This window comes from Liolophura sinensis, chromosome 1 (genome assembly GCF_032854445.1).
Source record: "Liolophura sinensis isolate JHLJ2023 chromosome 1, CUHK_Ljap_v2, whole genome shotgun sequence".
NCBI lineage: Eukaryota > Metazoa > Mollusca > Polyplacophora > Chitonida > Chitonidae > Liolophura > Liolophura sinensis.
Window position 1 is genome coordinate 42,158,797 of NC_088295.1, and position 16,962 is coordinate 42,175,758.

Consider the following 16,962-nt stretch of genomic DNA (forward strand, 5'->3'; position numbering starts at 1 on the left):
CCAGTTACGACACTGGTGTCTTGTGATCACACATGGACTTTATAACATTGTGCATAATTTAAAGTCAAAGAGTATCAGTGGCTGACTCTAGAGCATGCAGAGAAATTGACTAGTGTGTGCCCAAAATTTACATTAGTCAACTTAATCGTATTTTAATGTTAGCACAAAGAAAACGTATACATTTACTGTATTCAAATTTTGCCTGAACAGGTAACTCCTGCACATCAATGCAAATAAATAACGTTTTCGTTTTCTGAATAAAAGAGGACACTCACTGGCTCAGATGATTAATGAGGTGCTGGCCTGCTGCAACTGACAAGTCCTGAACCAATCAGGTCATATGTTGTTGTAATTCAGCTCTCACTGTTTTAGCTGCAGGTTTTATGTTCAGAGGTTTGTCAGGTACGTGGCAAAGTCTTGTACTATTAAGGCAAAGTATGTCGCAATGCTTCATATAATTTCCATCTGTATTCTTACAATATTTGTTTTTCATGGTTATACAGTAATTAGGGGCAATTCCAAAGGGCCATTTTTTTCAGTCAGAATTTACATCATAAATTAGTTGAAAGTGGTTAAACTTTTAATTTAGAGATATGTGAGAGTCTATGTCAAATCCGCCAAATGAGGCTCAGTCCTCCTTCATAAAGTGCCCACTGAAATATTCATTTTATGTTGGAGTGCGAGCTTCAACATATACATAACACATAATTACAAGATTTAGTTTCTTTCTTGGACGTGGACTTTTCAGCTGATAAGATGTTGATCACTGAAATAACACATTTTAAGTTTGCAAAAAAAGTTAAATTACTGCGTTACAGTTTGCAATACAATACTACAAGTCTTATTGAGATAACTCACGAAAGAGTCACAAACTGGTATACCACCTCACAAGGGAACATTAAGCTTACTAATACCACATACTTAGATGTACAAGCAGGTCTCAGATCAGGAGACTAAAGACATTCGATTTCATTATGGAAAGGCAATTAATCTTTTTCCTCCATTTATCCATGACATTCTAGCAGGTTACAGTTCATATTCCAATTGAAATAATGCAAATAATGCCCATAGTACAGACACTATTGCTACCAGTTCTTATAACTACATATTTCTGGCGAAAAACCAGAGGGCATACAGTACTTCTTCACCTATTGACCCGTTTTTATCTTTTATTTTTGTTAACCGCTTTTTTTCTCAAAGCCTTTCAGTAGGCTATCCCAACTCTTCAAATTCAGATTCACAAATTCCACTTTAAAGTTGGCGATGGACACGCATATTTTGGGCATTTGGGATTTTCACTTCCAACATTTTTTCTTTAAGGTGATTTTTCAATGATACATCCTTGTAACAATAAATCTGATTTCACTGTCTGTTGTTAAGCTGAGTGTATTGACCATGAACTTAAATTAAAAACACCATGCATTGTAAAAAGCATTGGAACCCTTGACAGCCAATGAGTTCTTTTGTTGACACTCCATAATATAATCAGATCTTAGAGGTGTGTAATACGGGTACCCTATCCGTGAGTTGTCTTCCTTTACACATCATTTTGGTTTTGAGCAAAGTTAACTGGGTTGGCTGCTCTCAGCTCTGCCGACCTTTATCCTCTAGGGTTTAAGTTACTTGCTTTCATTAGCGGCTGTTGAACTGGCAGCAGACATCATCTGGAAACAAAGCAAATATAAATTAAAGCTGTTATCCAACAGAGTTGCCAGGATCCACAATACTACTCTGTTGCCATGTCTGACTGCTTGATGTCTACAAAGTTCAAGATAATGGGGAAAAGGTCTGCAAGAATTAACTGGATTTGAACCACAGTTAGCTAGATACAATGTCCACTGGGGCTTGCTGTCAAGGACAGCAATTCCAGGCATCAGCTCTGTACGCTCTGCATAAATTGTATGCTGAATAGTAGAAATAATGACGCAAAAAAGAAGCATAACTGCCCAACAAATGTAAAGGAATGTACTGGATTTGAACCCTAAACTGCCAAGCATCAATTACAATTTCCTAGTACTGAAGACTAGTATAGACATTAGGCGGCTTTGATCTTCTGCTGATAGCCAAACAAAAGACAGAAACAATACATTGTTGCAAAGTTGATACCCCTTCCCACAGAAAAGTACAGTGACAAGTTTCATGTAGTCTTGAATAATGCTCACATATTCAATTTTGGAGAAAAATCAACCAATTTCTGGAAAGTTTTTTGGCAATTACCAAAGACCACAGCTCGAACAGGAAAAATTCTTTGAAATTTATAATCCCATGGTAAAGGTTTTCTCATAAATGTTTGTTTGATACAGTTGTGCAGTTTTCAGAGTTGACATAAAATGTTTAGATGAAAGAGTGTGAAAAGTTATTTGTAAATGTGTTTTTTTTTTTTCCTTAAAAGGGAAAAAGACACTTTCTTTTCGGTGGGTATTTGGGACCACCTCTTGGTGTATACTGTCTTTGCGTAATAATATTATAAATCAACATGAACACAAGTTTGATAAATATATTTCCACAGGAATTTGGTCTTTTCAGCTAACAAATGTGCTTAACCTGTATTTTGATCATATTTATATTTTTAATATATTCATAAATATTATCATAATTTATTCACATAAAATGCACGTTTGGATATAACCAAACAAATTTACACTCAAATTTATTAGGCATGCATCACATCCTTAAGAGTATTATTATGCAAAGACGATATATACCAGGAGGTGGTCTCAAATGTACCCACCATACAAAAATGTTTTCAAACACACTTTTCTCTGAAAAGAAAAAAATTGAAAAAAAATTTTAAAAACTATATTTACATATAATTTTTCCTGCTCTTTCATGTGATTTTGACATCATGTTTAGGTTTTCTTCTCCTTTATGCATCTGAGATATCAGACCATTAAATCTGCATTCCGATAATGCTGAGAAATCTAACAAGGTTAGCCTTTGATATAGAATGACAAAATGTGGGTACATTATAAGTTGGCTTTGCCTGAACCTGTCTGATTACCTTACCCCTCTGAGCACCTGTTGGCCAAGAAAATTGGAAGCCACTGAGGAAAGCTTCTTGTTGGCACCCAGCTTACACTTCACATAGCCGTACAAATTAGCTCCGTTCATAAGTAGGCCGACTAGGACAACCATCTGAAAGAGCAATAAAAGAATTATACGAATGTAAATCAGGTCATATCTTTGTTGAAAGCAGACTTTATTGTAACACATTGTATACTTGACCAGTATTTCTATTAATTTTGTTTCTGAACCAAGTGTAATTATGTTTTGAAAAATAATGTTTTATCATTTTTCTAGAGTATATATTTAAAAATAAATATCTTTTCTAAAGCTGCTAAAGTATAACATCAACGTGTGTGTTGTAAAAATGTGCTAATCACTGAGGATGAACTTACAAACCACTTAAACTTGAAAGTGAACATCGTAGCAAAGAAAAAGACAACCCATAAGATTTCTGATCCAACCAGTGATACCCAAAAAATCTGTGATTCTACCATTGTGACTTTGTTTCTAGCTGATCCCTGCAAGAAAGCAAAATAAAATATGCATTTTGAGAAAGAATCTGGGTGTAAACAATGCAGGTGGCTGTTTGCGGATATAAACAAGGGGACATAACTTAGCAATTACCATGATTATGATTATCCCCCTTTGTGTAAACTATGCCATTTATTCATTGTCCTTATTCACATAGAGATCTGTCTTATGTTGAGATTACTCGGACGTAAGGGTACTCCTAGATCTCAGATCTGTTTCATTCTTCCCAGCTTAGCTTTCACAAATACACATCAGTACTCTTTCCATTTACTAACCTGGAACTCTGTCATTCCATGTGTGCTGTCCTCAACATGTCAAAGCTGTATGCTATTAAAACATGTTTCCTGTAATTCTTAACCAAATTTAGCTAACCACCATTTTTAACTTAAGTCGGCCGCACACGGCATCGTCCGGAAAAAGATAAACTTGTGGAATGATCTGACTGAAACCAATGAGATCAACACCACCTAAAGGGTGATTGACAAATTGTTTGAGAGTCCTAACTTTAATTTGTGTGTTAGTAATGAACAGAAATGATGTATATATCAATTATATTGTGAAAAGATGGTTTTAATTTGTGTTATTTGCCGTGTTATGGCATTATTATTCCCACATAATGAGGTGGTATGAATTCAGAATTACTTTAAAATCACAAGACACCTCCTTTTTTTACCTGGGAGTCAGCGCAGATGACAGGACAGAGTTCCTGATCAGTGAATGTAACTGTTCAGAGCGGTTAACGTGGAAGCTAAGCTGGGAACATGGCTCACCCATCTCAAAGCTGGGGTAGTCCCTACCTGGCCTTCACTTAGCTCACTGCTTCATTGAATAAGGTAACTTCTTGTTTTTGGTGGGGACCAGCCCCTCCAAAAACACCCTTCAGTTGGTATAGTGTCCACTTTGGGGGAGGCAGATCCAGGGTCAACCCTGGGTCAGGTCACACCTACATGTACATGCAAGACCTGAAAAGAGGAAGTTGTAACTTCCTCGCTTGGCATTCAGCATGAAAGGAATAGTGCTATGTCTGGTTGACCCGTATCAGTATAATGGCTTGAGTGGGGCAGCTTACATGTCTTCAGTAAGTCGTTTTAGTGAAGCAGCACTAGATAAAAGAGCGGTGGAAATTCGTCCTGCAACAAGGATGCACATTACATAAACTCGTTGTCATATAACTGAAAAATTGTTAAGTATGACATTAAACCCCTTGCTCTCACTCACTCACTCTTTTTAGTACCATCTTGAGCTACTTTAAAATACAAGTGACACATAAATATAGTGCAAATTTGCTATCAGTTTTTCGAAAACTGAGAAGAGCCCAACAAGAGATTCACTTATATGATACCTAGACATCTAATCCATCAATTTATTACCTTTCTTGATTCATATACCCACTGACTCTTTCCATCTTCATCAACATGATTCCACCATCTTAAACCAACCATTAATCGTCCTGGAAAAACAAACAGTAAATCATTTGTTGAAACTTTTTGGCGAATTATTTAAATTATGTAGCAGTTCTGTTAATACATTCCTAATTACTTCATACAAACTCATCAGATGGAGCTGTTCAACATGGTGTGTCAGTAAACATTTCAATACCATGTGCTCTGTGAGATACTTTGGTCAATGGCCGTACATAACACCCCAAAGAATATTACAAAATGAGACATGAAAGTTGACACATCACGATGTCTTATCAGGTGAATTTTGTTATGTACTTTACACTTACCTGTGATGTTTTTCACTGTCCAAAAGTCCAGTGAAAGTAGTAAAACAATGATAACAAAATTTGTGATAAAACTGTCACTGAACCAGCCACAAAGTAAGTAAGCAACAACCGCCAGCACTCTGAAGCACAGGTGGAAAAACACAGCCACCGGGTGTCTGAAATTAAATCAAACCAAGCAACAGTTAAAAACACTTCAATAAAAGCGTGAAAAAAAAAAAAAGAAAAAGGATACCATAACAAGCTTGATATATGAGAAATATAATGTATCAAACTGCAGTACAATCATGAAAACTTTCCATCATTTAATTAGAAGAATGTTTTAATTTTTTTTTCCACACCTAACCATCAAATTTTGTTGTTAGGCTTTGGGATGTAACATTACTTTCAACATTATTTCAGTTAACTCACAACAGTGTCTAGTTCGATGTTTTCCTAGAACAGATGTAGACTACCGACGTCAAAGACAAGCCAAACATCACGGTGGAGGAAAACGTCGAGCTGGAGTTTTGATGTTTATATGCAGATCTCTTTCTAACAAGGGGGGCTAATGACAGAACAATATTACTAAGAATACGTGTAGAAACATTCTGAGTTAAAGTTTGATGGAGCGCTCCAATTATTTTCAACAATTTCTGCTATCAACGTTCCAATTAATGAGGACCTGTGAAACACCTGGCAGCAGGACCTTGACGTCATTTTGTTGATGTCAAATGTTCCTTCTTCCCAGCTCATCATGATGTCACATAAACTACAGTACAAGGTTGCGGTACAATCCACTTTTGACGTAGCAATAGCTCAAGGTCCTCCTTCAGGCTAGCACCACCTCACAGGATTAAAAAATGTGCTGCCTCTCAACAGAACAACATTCAGCCCTGACTAAATTTCCCACCACACATCACACTATATGTCAGCATGTAACATATTGTATGTGTTGAGATACTGGGTTGCAGTCGCTTCACAACTCTCGAACTTTTTTACAAAGGCCTAATTAGACACCAACAGATGATTTAAAAAATCAAATTATCCAAATATCATGATAAATTTGGCAACTGCTGAGAAGTTAGATTTATCTTATGATAGTCAAGTACGATGTTGTGCCACAATCAAAACGTGTACATTATTACTATATTAGTGACAGTTTGATTCTCACTTCAATTTTCTTCGCTTGTCCTGCTCCTCTTCCTCGCCAAAATTCAAAACAACATCTTCTGTCCCATCCATAATTACCTGCAGTTGAAATTTTCACATGTATGTTGAAGTAAATCACATGTATGGATTGAAATGGTAAAGAAATTATCTTGTAAACTTGCTTACGGAATCTTGTTCTGCCATCACATAACCGGAAGTGAATGTGTGGGTCTATACTCTCCATTCATGGAATAATATTGTACCTAACCTCGTAAAAGGCCTCGTCATCACCCAAGGGAGAAAACCGTCGGTGCGCGGAGAGCTCAACTTGTTTCTATTTCCGTCTCCGCACGTGGATTTTAAAATTTGTGTTGACAGTGGTTGATCAATCCAGTTGTTCACGATGTGGATGAAACAATTATTGTCATAAGGTCACGAAAATGCCTCGGTGTAGTTCAGGCATACTGAAGACAGTTGGCGCAATTTTAATTGCTGGGGTTGCCACTGAAATAGGTTATCAGCTTTACTTGTATTTCACACATAAGCGAAAAGATAAAACTTTCCCTAATGACAAAAGAGTCTTCATCAACAAAGTGCTAATCTTTCCTGATAAATCTGTGGCCTGCAAGAAACATTTTCTAACGGAAAATGGTTGTGGAAATGAGAACTGCAGATTTTCACACGAGAAATCTTCCCTGAGCGAGCTTTTCCAGTATCTGAACAGTGCCAAGTCCTCGTTAGACGTGTGTGTGTTCACAATATCGTTCGAAGATTTGGCAGATATTCTGGTGGCAAAAGCGAAGGCTGGCGTGACTGTACGTGTGATAGCAGATGATGAACAGGTGGATGTTCCCGGATCTCAGATTTGGAAACTTAGGGCACAAGGTATATAAAAAAAAATGAACATGGGAGCTTAAGAGATTTTAATTCAGTTCTTTGATACTCTTCCTGCAAGATACATATAGCAGCCCCTGTCCCATGTTAGCGCCACATACCGTGTAGTGTTAGTGAAGGTGTAGAGGTACATGGAGCTAGTCCCACGTAACTCCACGAGGGAAATTAACTGACCTTTACAACTGAAACACATCCATATATTGGGTATAGACTGATTCCCTAAGTCATTCGAAATCTGTTGGATTGAATTGCTCAGTTCAAGTTTATATAGTTGGATTACTGTTTAAAGATGATTTACTGATGCAGACATTGGCATGTCTACAGTTGGGATGACTCAGGGAATCAGTGTATACCAAATATAAGGAAGGATTCAAGTTGTAAAGGTCAGTGAAATTTTGTTGTTCAATAGATAGGCAGCCATCCAGGGCTCTACGTAAGGAGAGCGAAATGTTTTGAGGGTATTTTCATACCTGTTAATTACCCCTCTATACTATGCATATTTTCAGTCAACTGTCAGATTTTTTCAGAAATTAAGTCATCGTTGATCTTGCTCAGAACTTGGTGAACACCCAGATGTACCCCAAGCCCATTGAACCATTTGGCTACGGTGTGGGCAAAGTGACATGTACATAGATCCTGCATGGCTTCTTCAGGCCAGCTTAACGCCCCCTCCGTGCCCCTACACCTGTCCCCATTCGGTCTGTTCCTCACACCCCTACCCCCATTTGACCAAACCAGTTTGGTGTGTGTCCCTCACAGAGTTCTTTTTAAACAGAGATCATCATTGACGTCACAGCTGCAAGCCACTTAAGTTCTAGACTGGCCTTCAGAAAACTGTACTTTTAAGCCATTTTGACCCACAAAGTGAAAGTTATGTGTTATCCCCACATGATAATCTGCACATACAGAAATAAAACCAAAGCATTTCGTATGTCCTTTGATTATTTGCAATCATATTTATAAACATATGCATATCCCAAAGTTTTGTTGACAGGAAACGTATGGATCTCATAAATGATATAAAGTTTCATTTTATATAGCCTAAAATGATGAGCTTAATATATGTATGTACATTTAGATTGGTTCTGCTGTTTGAATGGGCAGTGTTATTGATGCCCAGCTAGGCTTTCTTAATTGGCACTATTCTTTGTTAATCATTGTCATGAATCATTAACTGGCCAATCTCACCTATCGTTACATACAGTAAATGATGTAATTATTATAAATAATCAAATACATTACTTGTAGGTTAGTTTGAATTCTCAAAATCTTTGTGTTCCCCACAGCCCTTTGCTTTAAAGGACAATACAGCATCTTGCTTAAAGATATTTCAATCGACAGCAGAATACTCAAGCTTTCTATAAAGTATCATACTTTATTATTTTAATGAGATTTTGCCAGATACATTTAGAACGAAATGACAATACTGCAGAAATGGCTGGTATGAGTCGAGGCAGTCATCTTGAGAATTGTATCCAATCAAACTCATTGTTATCAGATTGCGCCGCTAATGTTGTGACGTAGCCTTTACCCATTCACTCCATGAAGTGACATAAGATAACACAGAACGGCTGCATAACACATCATTTTGATATCGTTTACAACGATTTAGTTGCATGTAACTGAACGGCCATTTCAAACAGCGTTGTGGGACAGATCTGTATCATTTAAGGATCACCACAGACGTGAAAATCAAGCGATTTACAAGCCATGCAATATTCAATGACGATATCACAAATAATGTTGGACAGTAGCATGTACCGCCTTCCTAATAGAACCTAGGCCTACTTAGTCACATTACTCAAATTATACAAATGTATGTTTTGTCGTTCATTTCCCTGTTCAGTAAGCAGTTTCTACATATCAGAGTCAGTGAAAAGCTCATTAGGGATGACGAGGGTTTATGGGAATGAACACGGCATATCACTGGACAGTGCTTAAAATTAATTAAATCCCATAATATATTTTTTTTTCTCTGAATTTATTACAATTGAAGAATTTAAATATTACTCCTTTGTCTTTCTTGCATACAAAGAGTGTTTTATTTTTCTGCTTTCTTTTATAAAATACAGTAAAATTACTGGAGTGCCTTTTTCAAACTGAGGTGCTATCTGCGACGTCTGCGATAACTAGGAAGCACAAAATCCAGTAACAGTTGAATGCCTAGATTAGCCCCAGTGGTGCTCAGAAGCATGAATCTAGTTGTACAACAATCCTATTGTAATTTTGACCCATATTTAATATGGGCCAAAATCAGCAGCACAACCCCTCCGGAGGCTGCAACCTAAACAAGAAATACCCTGGCCATGCATCTGCAGGCTTTAAACAGGGTCGCTGGAGTTCCTTGTCAATAATATAGTAGGCCAGCTGTATCAACAGTTCAGTCAGTGGAAGAATTTCCTTCCAGTATGTCCAATTTTGGAGATAGCTATTTATGACTTGGGCCTCCATTGCCAAAGTTTAAAATTTTTATCTGCCGTAGGCTACTGCTTAGGCAGTTATACAGAGAATACCTTTGATGTCAGAGAGCCAGAGCATAGGTGATGTCACACCTTGCCCTCCATAATAGAGACGTGCTGAAGCTGTGTCAAGATGAAGTTTCATTAAACTTTTACTGGGTCAGAAAAATCTAAAAAAATATGTATATGTATGTGCCGGTTTGAGATACTTTGAATGGTAGTCTTTCGGTGGACATAAACATTAGTCAGGTACTGTCTTTCACTTTAATATCTGGAAGATTAAAACAAATTGTGTGTGACTTATTTCTTTTGTACAGTTATAAAAGGGAGTATTCAAACAGTGAATCTTGGTGTTTTTTTTTGTAGGTATAGCCCTGAGGACGGACAACTCATCTTATTTTATGCACCACAAGTTTGTAATAATCGACAACAGCCTTTTAATCAATGGTTCTTTCAACTGGACGAGACAGGCAATCATGGGCAATCAGGAAAACCTTGTGATTGTAAACCATCCAGAGATACTGGAAGAGTTTAAGAAAGAGTTCAGTAAACTTTGGGAAGACTTTGACCCTAAATTTATCAGCAATCAACCACATTTACGTGCCATTCACAATTATCGTCACTGACACCTGGCAATTCAAAAAGGATGTGCAAATGCATTTACATGTATTTTATTTAAGATTAGAACTACCTTCACATCACAATGCTTAATTTTTGGCCTTTGACATGTTTGAAGTTAAAATTTGACTATTTTCTATAGCTTATGGCTGACATGGTCAAAATTTTAATTGTTGGACCCTAAATAAGCTCTAAAAATCCTATTTCAAATTTTTATCTTTAGCTTGGCTTTATTGAATCGGGCCCCTTGTGTGAAAGGACTTTTAAATACCAGGCCTATTGTTATGTTTTCAGTAGCAGTAGCAAATAATAGGAGATCTACTGTCGCTCTCCAACCCTTTTCGCATGTTTGCAAGTGTTGAAGCATTTTCTCAAGGCATGTCTGTTTAGACTGATAAAATTATACTTTTTGTGAAGCCCTGAAATTGGACAACCTAACCTATGTAGCTTTCTCTCCAAAATTTAATGAAAAAGGTTGAGGAATTATGGTACCAATAGACAAAGATGCTATAAATGTGGAAAAGCTTGTTCATTTCAGAAGTGGAATGATGTACCTATGTGCAGACAGCGAACAGGCTCAACTTGTTATAGTTCTGGGAGGATCATTGGTTACCATAACTCTCATTGGTTTGGTACTTTTTGTTAAAAATTTTGCCACAAATATACGCATATATCAATTAAAAAAAAAAACAAAAAAAACAACGTGCAATGTATAGTGTATAGTATTTTGAATGAAGATGAGACCAGCATTTCATGTATAAAGCTTTAATAGCAGTGTAACTTCATGAATAATTTTTTCGATTCAAATGTATTTTTTTCTGTGTATTATTCAGTATTTAGATTGCTTTTCACATTTCATCATGGTTTTATAGCAGTGAATTAACATTTTAAAGAGATTATACCTGGTTTTTGATCTTCACATACTGATTTCTTTATTTGAGTTATATGCTGCACTCAAGAATATTTCAATTATACACTGGCAGCCAGCATTATGTTGGGAGGAGACCAGTCAGAGCCGAAAGAAACTCACAACCATCCGCAGATTATTGCATACTCTGATAGATAGTCTGATAGATGTACATGTGGAAATCTATTCACCTATATGTTTATGGTTTAAACACATCTTCAACCAAAGGTTATGAATTTTTAGAAGATTTATTTATTTTTTTGACTGGTGTTTTACGCCATACTGAAGAATATTTCACTTATACCACAGTGACCAGTACTATGGGAGGAAACCTGGTAAAGCCTGTGGGAAACCCACGACCACCTGCAGGTTGAATACTTTTATAGTGATACGGGTCGTTGCACTGACCCCTTAATGCTGAATGCCAAGCGAGGAAGCTACAACTTCCTCTTTTAAGATCTTTGGTCTGGTAAAATTGATGCTCCACACATTGGTTACACATGATCAGTCTATTTGTGACAATTGCTTTGCTGAGAAAGGATTGAATAGCTAGATATCCTTTTGCATGAGCTTTGCTAAGTCCTACTGTTTTCATATATATGGTGTAAAACAACAATGAAATAAATAAATAAATTAATATTAATTTGACTTTCATAATTTGGGTCAAATTGGAACCACTATGAAAATTAATTATTGCACAAAAGCAAAAAAATTGCATTATACCAAGGGTGGTATTCACTGGTAGTACATTACCAGTAACTGAATAAGAGAGGAAAAATATATAAAATTTGGTTTAATGGCTTAGAGGGAAAATCTAAAGTCATTTTCCAAGTAAAGTCTCTTTACACTATACTCATGACTTGTTCACTTTAATGTATGATGGCGGTTGGTTAAATGGCTGGAGGAAACTGAACTGTATGGGGTAAACCAGTGAAATTAGGTCAGTTTATAGCACTACTGAAAAAAAAAGAAGCTGTATGTTGTATTGGTGAAAGACCAAAATGTTTGTTGAGTGCCACTGACTGCAAATATGAGTGCCATTGACTGTGTAGGACACCAAGAAGAATCTGGATTCTATTACCTGGCCTATTAACAAGTGAGACTAAAATCTGGAAACAAACTTCATTTATATATTTCTTCATGTTTATAAATACACATCTGAAATGAGATACAATGCAATTATTTCACAATAATCAACGATTCAGAACATAGCATTTGTCTTTAATAGCTTATGTTCTTCACCTTACATTTACTTCCTTTACACAATAAAGCAAACTTAAAATGAATGTGTACCAAATAAAATAAAGTCTGAAATATAACACACTGGCATCAACTGAGAAACTAAACCCGAACAAATTCTGATCCAATTACACCATGACATACCTCTGTAATTGTCATCTCTTTAATCTTATATTTAAATAATCCACAACAAAACCTAACTGATCTGTGCCTTAAAGGCCAATTATAAAAGGAAATACTCTTAGGCTATCTTGTTTCTTTGAAGTTTAAGTAACTAACACAAATTGCCACTCCGGAATCAGATCTTGGTCCTGGTTATACATTGACATTCTAAATGTCTTCGAATTGCATGTACCTTGAATACACTTTGTTCAAATATTATTTGAAGATAAACACAAGCAATTTCAATGAACAGCGCTTAAAAGTCCTTTAAGTATACAATCACTTGAACAGCACGTATATAATCTGTCCATTTTTTTAAATTATGAAAATATTCCAACGTAAATCAGCTACATATCCCACAAGCCAGTTCTATCTTCCTCATTTCACCACCTGCTTCACAGGCAAATAGATTCATGTCTATTGGCTGAGATAACAAAGATTACAAACCTTGTTACGGACATATTTTACCGTGTTGACCTTCACACAAAGCATCTTGACACACAGCACAAACTAAGTCCATCTCCACAAAGACGCGTGGATTTAGGTTTTAAGTTCAATTAAGTGTACATAGCCCACCTCCACACAAAGCACAGACTGCTCCCATTTGTAGGTAAAGCACTTAACCCATCTCCACATAAAGTACAAACTTAACCTATTTCCATGTGATGCAAAGAGAACCCGACTACACTGACCAGAACCTTAACCCTTCTTCACATGTAGCATAGATTTAACTCAGATACATCTCTAATCCACCTTCACATGAAGAATGTTTGTGGTGGGATAAGCCTGTGCTCCATATGGAGACTTAACTCACATCCACATGAAGCAGACAATCCCCCTTCACATGATGCATGAATGTAACAAACTTTAAGTATAAGTTTATCCGCCTCCAAATGAAGTAGGGATTTAACACCTCCATATAGAACAGACTTTATCCGCCTCCACATGATGCACGGACGACCCACATCCACATGATGCAAGGACGACCCACACCCACATGATGCACGGACGACCCACATCCACATGATGCACGGACGACCCACACCCACATGATGCACGAACGACCCACATCCACATGATGCACGGACGACCCACACCCACATGATGCACGGACGACCCACATCCACATGATGCACGGACGACCCACACCCACATGATGCACGGACGACCCACATCCACATGATGCACGGACGACCCACACCCACATGATGCACGGACGACCCACATCCACATGATGCACGGATGACCCACACCTACATGATGCACGGACGACCCACATCCACATGATGCACGGACGACCCACATCCACATGATGCACGGACAACCCACACCCACATGATGCACGGATGACCCACACCCACATGATGCACGGACGACCCACATCCACATGATGCACGGACGACCCACACCCACATGACGTACAGACTTAATAGACTGAAACTGCCCTATGTTACTGCCAATTTCCTTCCACTCTTCTCCATGGTATCACAGACAATGAGACTTTTGCTACATCATGATCTGATTTTTTCAGCGTATCACAGCCTTCTCCCACCTGAATCAGACGTGTCTTCCCTCCCATCTAAATCAGGTTACTCTCCCCTCCACCTGACCAGACCACTCTCCCTCTCCCACCTGAATCAGACTACTCTCCTCCTCTTACTTGAATCAGAAGGCTGATCCCCTTCTCACATGAGTAAGACTACTCTTTCCCCTCCCACCTGGATTATGTTACTCCCTCCCAAAGCTGAACCAGACTGCTCTCCCCTCCCACCTGACTCAGTCTACTCTCCCCATCTCCAACCTGAATCGTGTTACTCTCCCTTCCACTGTCCCCCTCCCACATGGATCAGACTGCTCTCCCCTCCCACATGAATCAGACTGTCCCCCTCCCACACCCACATGGATCATCCTGCTTTCCCTCCCAAGTGAATCAGATTACTGTCCCCTTTCCACCTGAATCAGACTGCTCTCCCCTCCCACATGAATCAGACTGCTCTCCCCTCCCACATGAATCAGACGGCTCTCCCCTCCCACATGGATCAGACTGCTCTCCCCTCCCACATGAATCAGACTGCTCTCCCCTCCCACATGAATCAGACTGTCCCCCTCCCACACCCACATGGATCATCCTGCTTTCCCTCCCAAATGAATCAGATTACTGTCCCCTTTCCACCTGAATCAGACTGCTCTCCCCTCCCAAATGAATCAGACGGCTCTCCCCTCCCACATGAATCAGACTGCTCTCCCCTCCCACATGAATCAGACTGCTCTCCCCTCCCAAATGAATCAGACGGCTCTCCCCTTCCACCTGAATCAGACTGCTCTCCCCTCCCAAATGAATCAGACGGCTCTCCCCTCCCACATGAATCAGACGGCTCTCCCCTCCTACATGAATCAGACTGCTCTCCCCTCCCACATGAATCAGACGCTCTCCTTTCCCATATGGATCAGACTACTGTCCACATCCCACCTGAATCGGACTACTCTCGCCTACCTGAATCAAACTGCTCTCCCCCTTCCACCTGAATCACACTACTCTTCACATAGTGACATTAAAGCACATAAACCACATCCTCTCCAATTACAGGTAAAGCACACACACACTCCCCCCACCCCACCCCCCTTGACATCATCAAATATTGCAGATTTTCTGAACAACAAGATTTCTCTCCCTGAGATTCTCACTTAACCAAATCTCACTTTGGGCTGCACATATGGACTATGTGCAGGCTTTGTCACACAAATCACAACTCTTTCTATATGATCCTTTTCTGTATCATATCCCTTCCAAAGAATCAAACTTCACACATGAAAAACACATTATTTCCCTAGGCTTCATTCAGAGACCACAAATCATCAACCTCTTCAATAAGCGTCACTATCACAGATCATCCTTCCAGGGTAATACTCTAACTACAAAGTAGACATTCCTACACACATCCCAAATTATCACACAAAATAAAATAATCCACTATACCTTGAAGTTTGCATTGAAATTTTACACAGTAAATGCCAAAAGTTCACTCGAAGTGTAAAATAGTTAACATGAAAAATCAGTATTAAATACATGCATAAGAGGATAGGAGTCATGACAGAAATTATATAGGCTACTTATAAGCAATCTTTACAAATTATTATCCTTCATGCTCCTCTGCACAGCTACAATACCATAGATTTGAGGATATGTATTTTATTAATTTATTCAGACTGATTTTAACTAAAAAGACATACTAGTACACAGTGTCATGGTATATTAATAGTTACATGTGCATGCACAATCAGCTTGTTAGTTTTGTGGAAGGGCCAAGATTTAAAATATTAAGATTAAATGCTTAACAAATGTGAATAAAGGATATTCTAATATTTTGCATAATCCAGGCTAGTTACACTACATTTCTGCCATATTTGTTGACAGTTGGGACTACTTAGTATAAAATATTGCATGTATTTTACCACCAAACAAAACACCCATTTAACACACATGTATGTATTAGATTTTCAAGAACATCTATCATACAGTTAATATAACAATGACAACTCACACAAGAATGAAAGAAGAAATATTTGCAGTAAATGTAGTAGGTATTATGACCTGTAAGCACAAGCCATAAATTACCATGAACTTTGACTGGTTACAGCAATAAAGGTATATTTTTTTATTTTTATTTATTCACACAATGGTAACAACTGTCTCATTCTCATAACATATTATGCTTTATAACTACAAAACGCTGTTACTTTGAAGACAAAGGACATCCGTATAGTCACTATATTTGGTTTTTAATCAAAAAAAATACTGGTTCTGAAAAAAAAAAAAAGAAAAAGAAACTACCTTTGTCTGGAAACTTAGGATGACTGTTAAGACACTGATTCAGTGACCTAAGAATTTAACAAATGGTAATTGGTAATGTTTATAAAAAAAAACACGACAGTAAACAACCCATACCTTATTCATTATGCCAGCTAGGCTCATTCCTTAACCTTTTCAACCACTTCTGCAATCAATATTTTGAAACAATCTGAGAAAACTATGGAGTGTAGAGAACTTATTTGCACAGTTTTGTGAAGCTTGCATGTTTAATGACACGAACAGACATTTTTAGTGTCATTTTCATAATAACTGAAGACATACATTAGCGGTGCTTTAGTAGTTGAAAAAGTTAAAGATTTCCACAACTTCTATGGACATCCACAATATTTGCTTTGTATTTGGCCTGTAATTTATACAGGCTTGTGCTCTATAGAAGGTAGATGATTTTTGTTACGAGACACTTCCATCTGAGACAAAT

At 37.8% G+C, this 16,962-nt stretch overlaps 2 protein-coding genes across 3 annotated transcripts; one reads left to right on the forward strand and one right to left on the reverse strand.

Moving 5' to 3' along the window:
• Window positions 1-50: 50 nt before the first annotated feature.
• Window positions 51-16,646, reverse strand: LOC135479846 (Golgi apparatus membrane protein TVP23 homolog B-like). 2 transcript variants are annotated; one of them, XM_064759753.1, is made up of 7 exons: window positions 16,620-16,646; window positions 6,417-6,493; window positions 5,267-5,421; window positions 4,908-4,987; window positions 3,399-3,524; window positions 3,007-3,135; window positions 51-1,664 (listed from the first exon to the last, which is right to left on the reverse strand). In XM_064759753.1, the coding sequence occupies exons 1-7, from the start codon at window positions 16,644-16,646 to the stop codon at window positions 1,620-1,622; spliced, it is 639 nt and encodes a 212-aa protein (XP_064615823.1). In that variant the 3' UTR covers window positions 51-1,619. The 2 variants fall into 2 exon arrangements, with proteins under 2 accessions (XP_064615823.1, XP_064615831.1); XM_064759761.1 differs by lacking the exon at window positions 16,620-16,646 and adding an exon at window positions 6,581-6,612.
• LOC135461420 (uncharacterized) lies at window positions 6,802-11,394 on the forward strand. Its single transcript, XM_064738520.1, has 2 exons — window positions 6,802-7,279; window positions 10,114-11,394. The coding sequence occupies exons 1-2, from the start codon at window positions 6,835-6,837 to the stop codon at window positions 10,371-10,373; spliced, it is 705 nt and encodes a 234-aa protein (XP_064594590.1). The 5' UTR covers window positions 6,802-6,834; the 3' UTR covers window positions 10,374-11,394.
• Window positions 16,647-16,962: the final 316 nt, after the last annotated feature.

What these genes read in the sequence shown, in the direction of transcription:
- LOC135461420 (XM_064738520.1), top strand. Translation starts at nt 6,835, where the DNA reads ATGCCTCGGTGTAGTTCAGGCATACTGAAGACAGTTGGCGCAATTTTA. An exon ending in TTGGAAACTTAGGGCACAAG is followed by an intron (nt 7,280 to 10,113) that starts GTATATAAAAAA and finishes TTTTTTTTGTAG; the next exon opens with GTATAGCCCTGAGGACGGAC.
- LOC135479846 (XM_064759753.1), bottom strand. Translation starts at nt 16,646, where the DNA reads ATGAGCCTAGCTGGCATAATGAATAAG. An exon ending in GACAGTGAAAAACATCACAG is followed by an intron (nt 4,988 to 5,266) that starts GTAAGTGTAAAG and finishes TTGTTTTTCCAG; the next exon opens with GACGATTAATGGTTGGTTTA. An exon ending in CTTTCAAGTTTAAGTGGTTT is followed by an intron (nt 3,136 to 3,398) that starts GTAAGTTCATCC and finishes TTGCTCTTTCAG; the next exon opens with ATGGTTGTCCTAGTCGGCCT.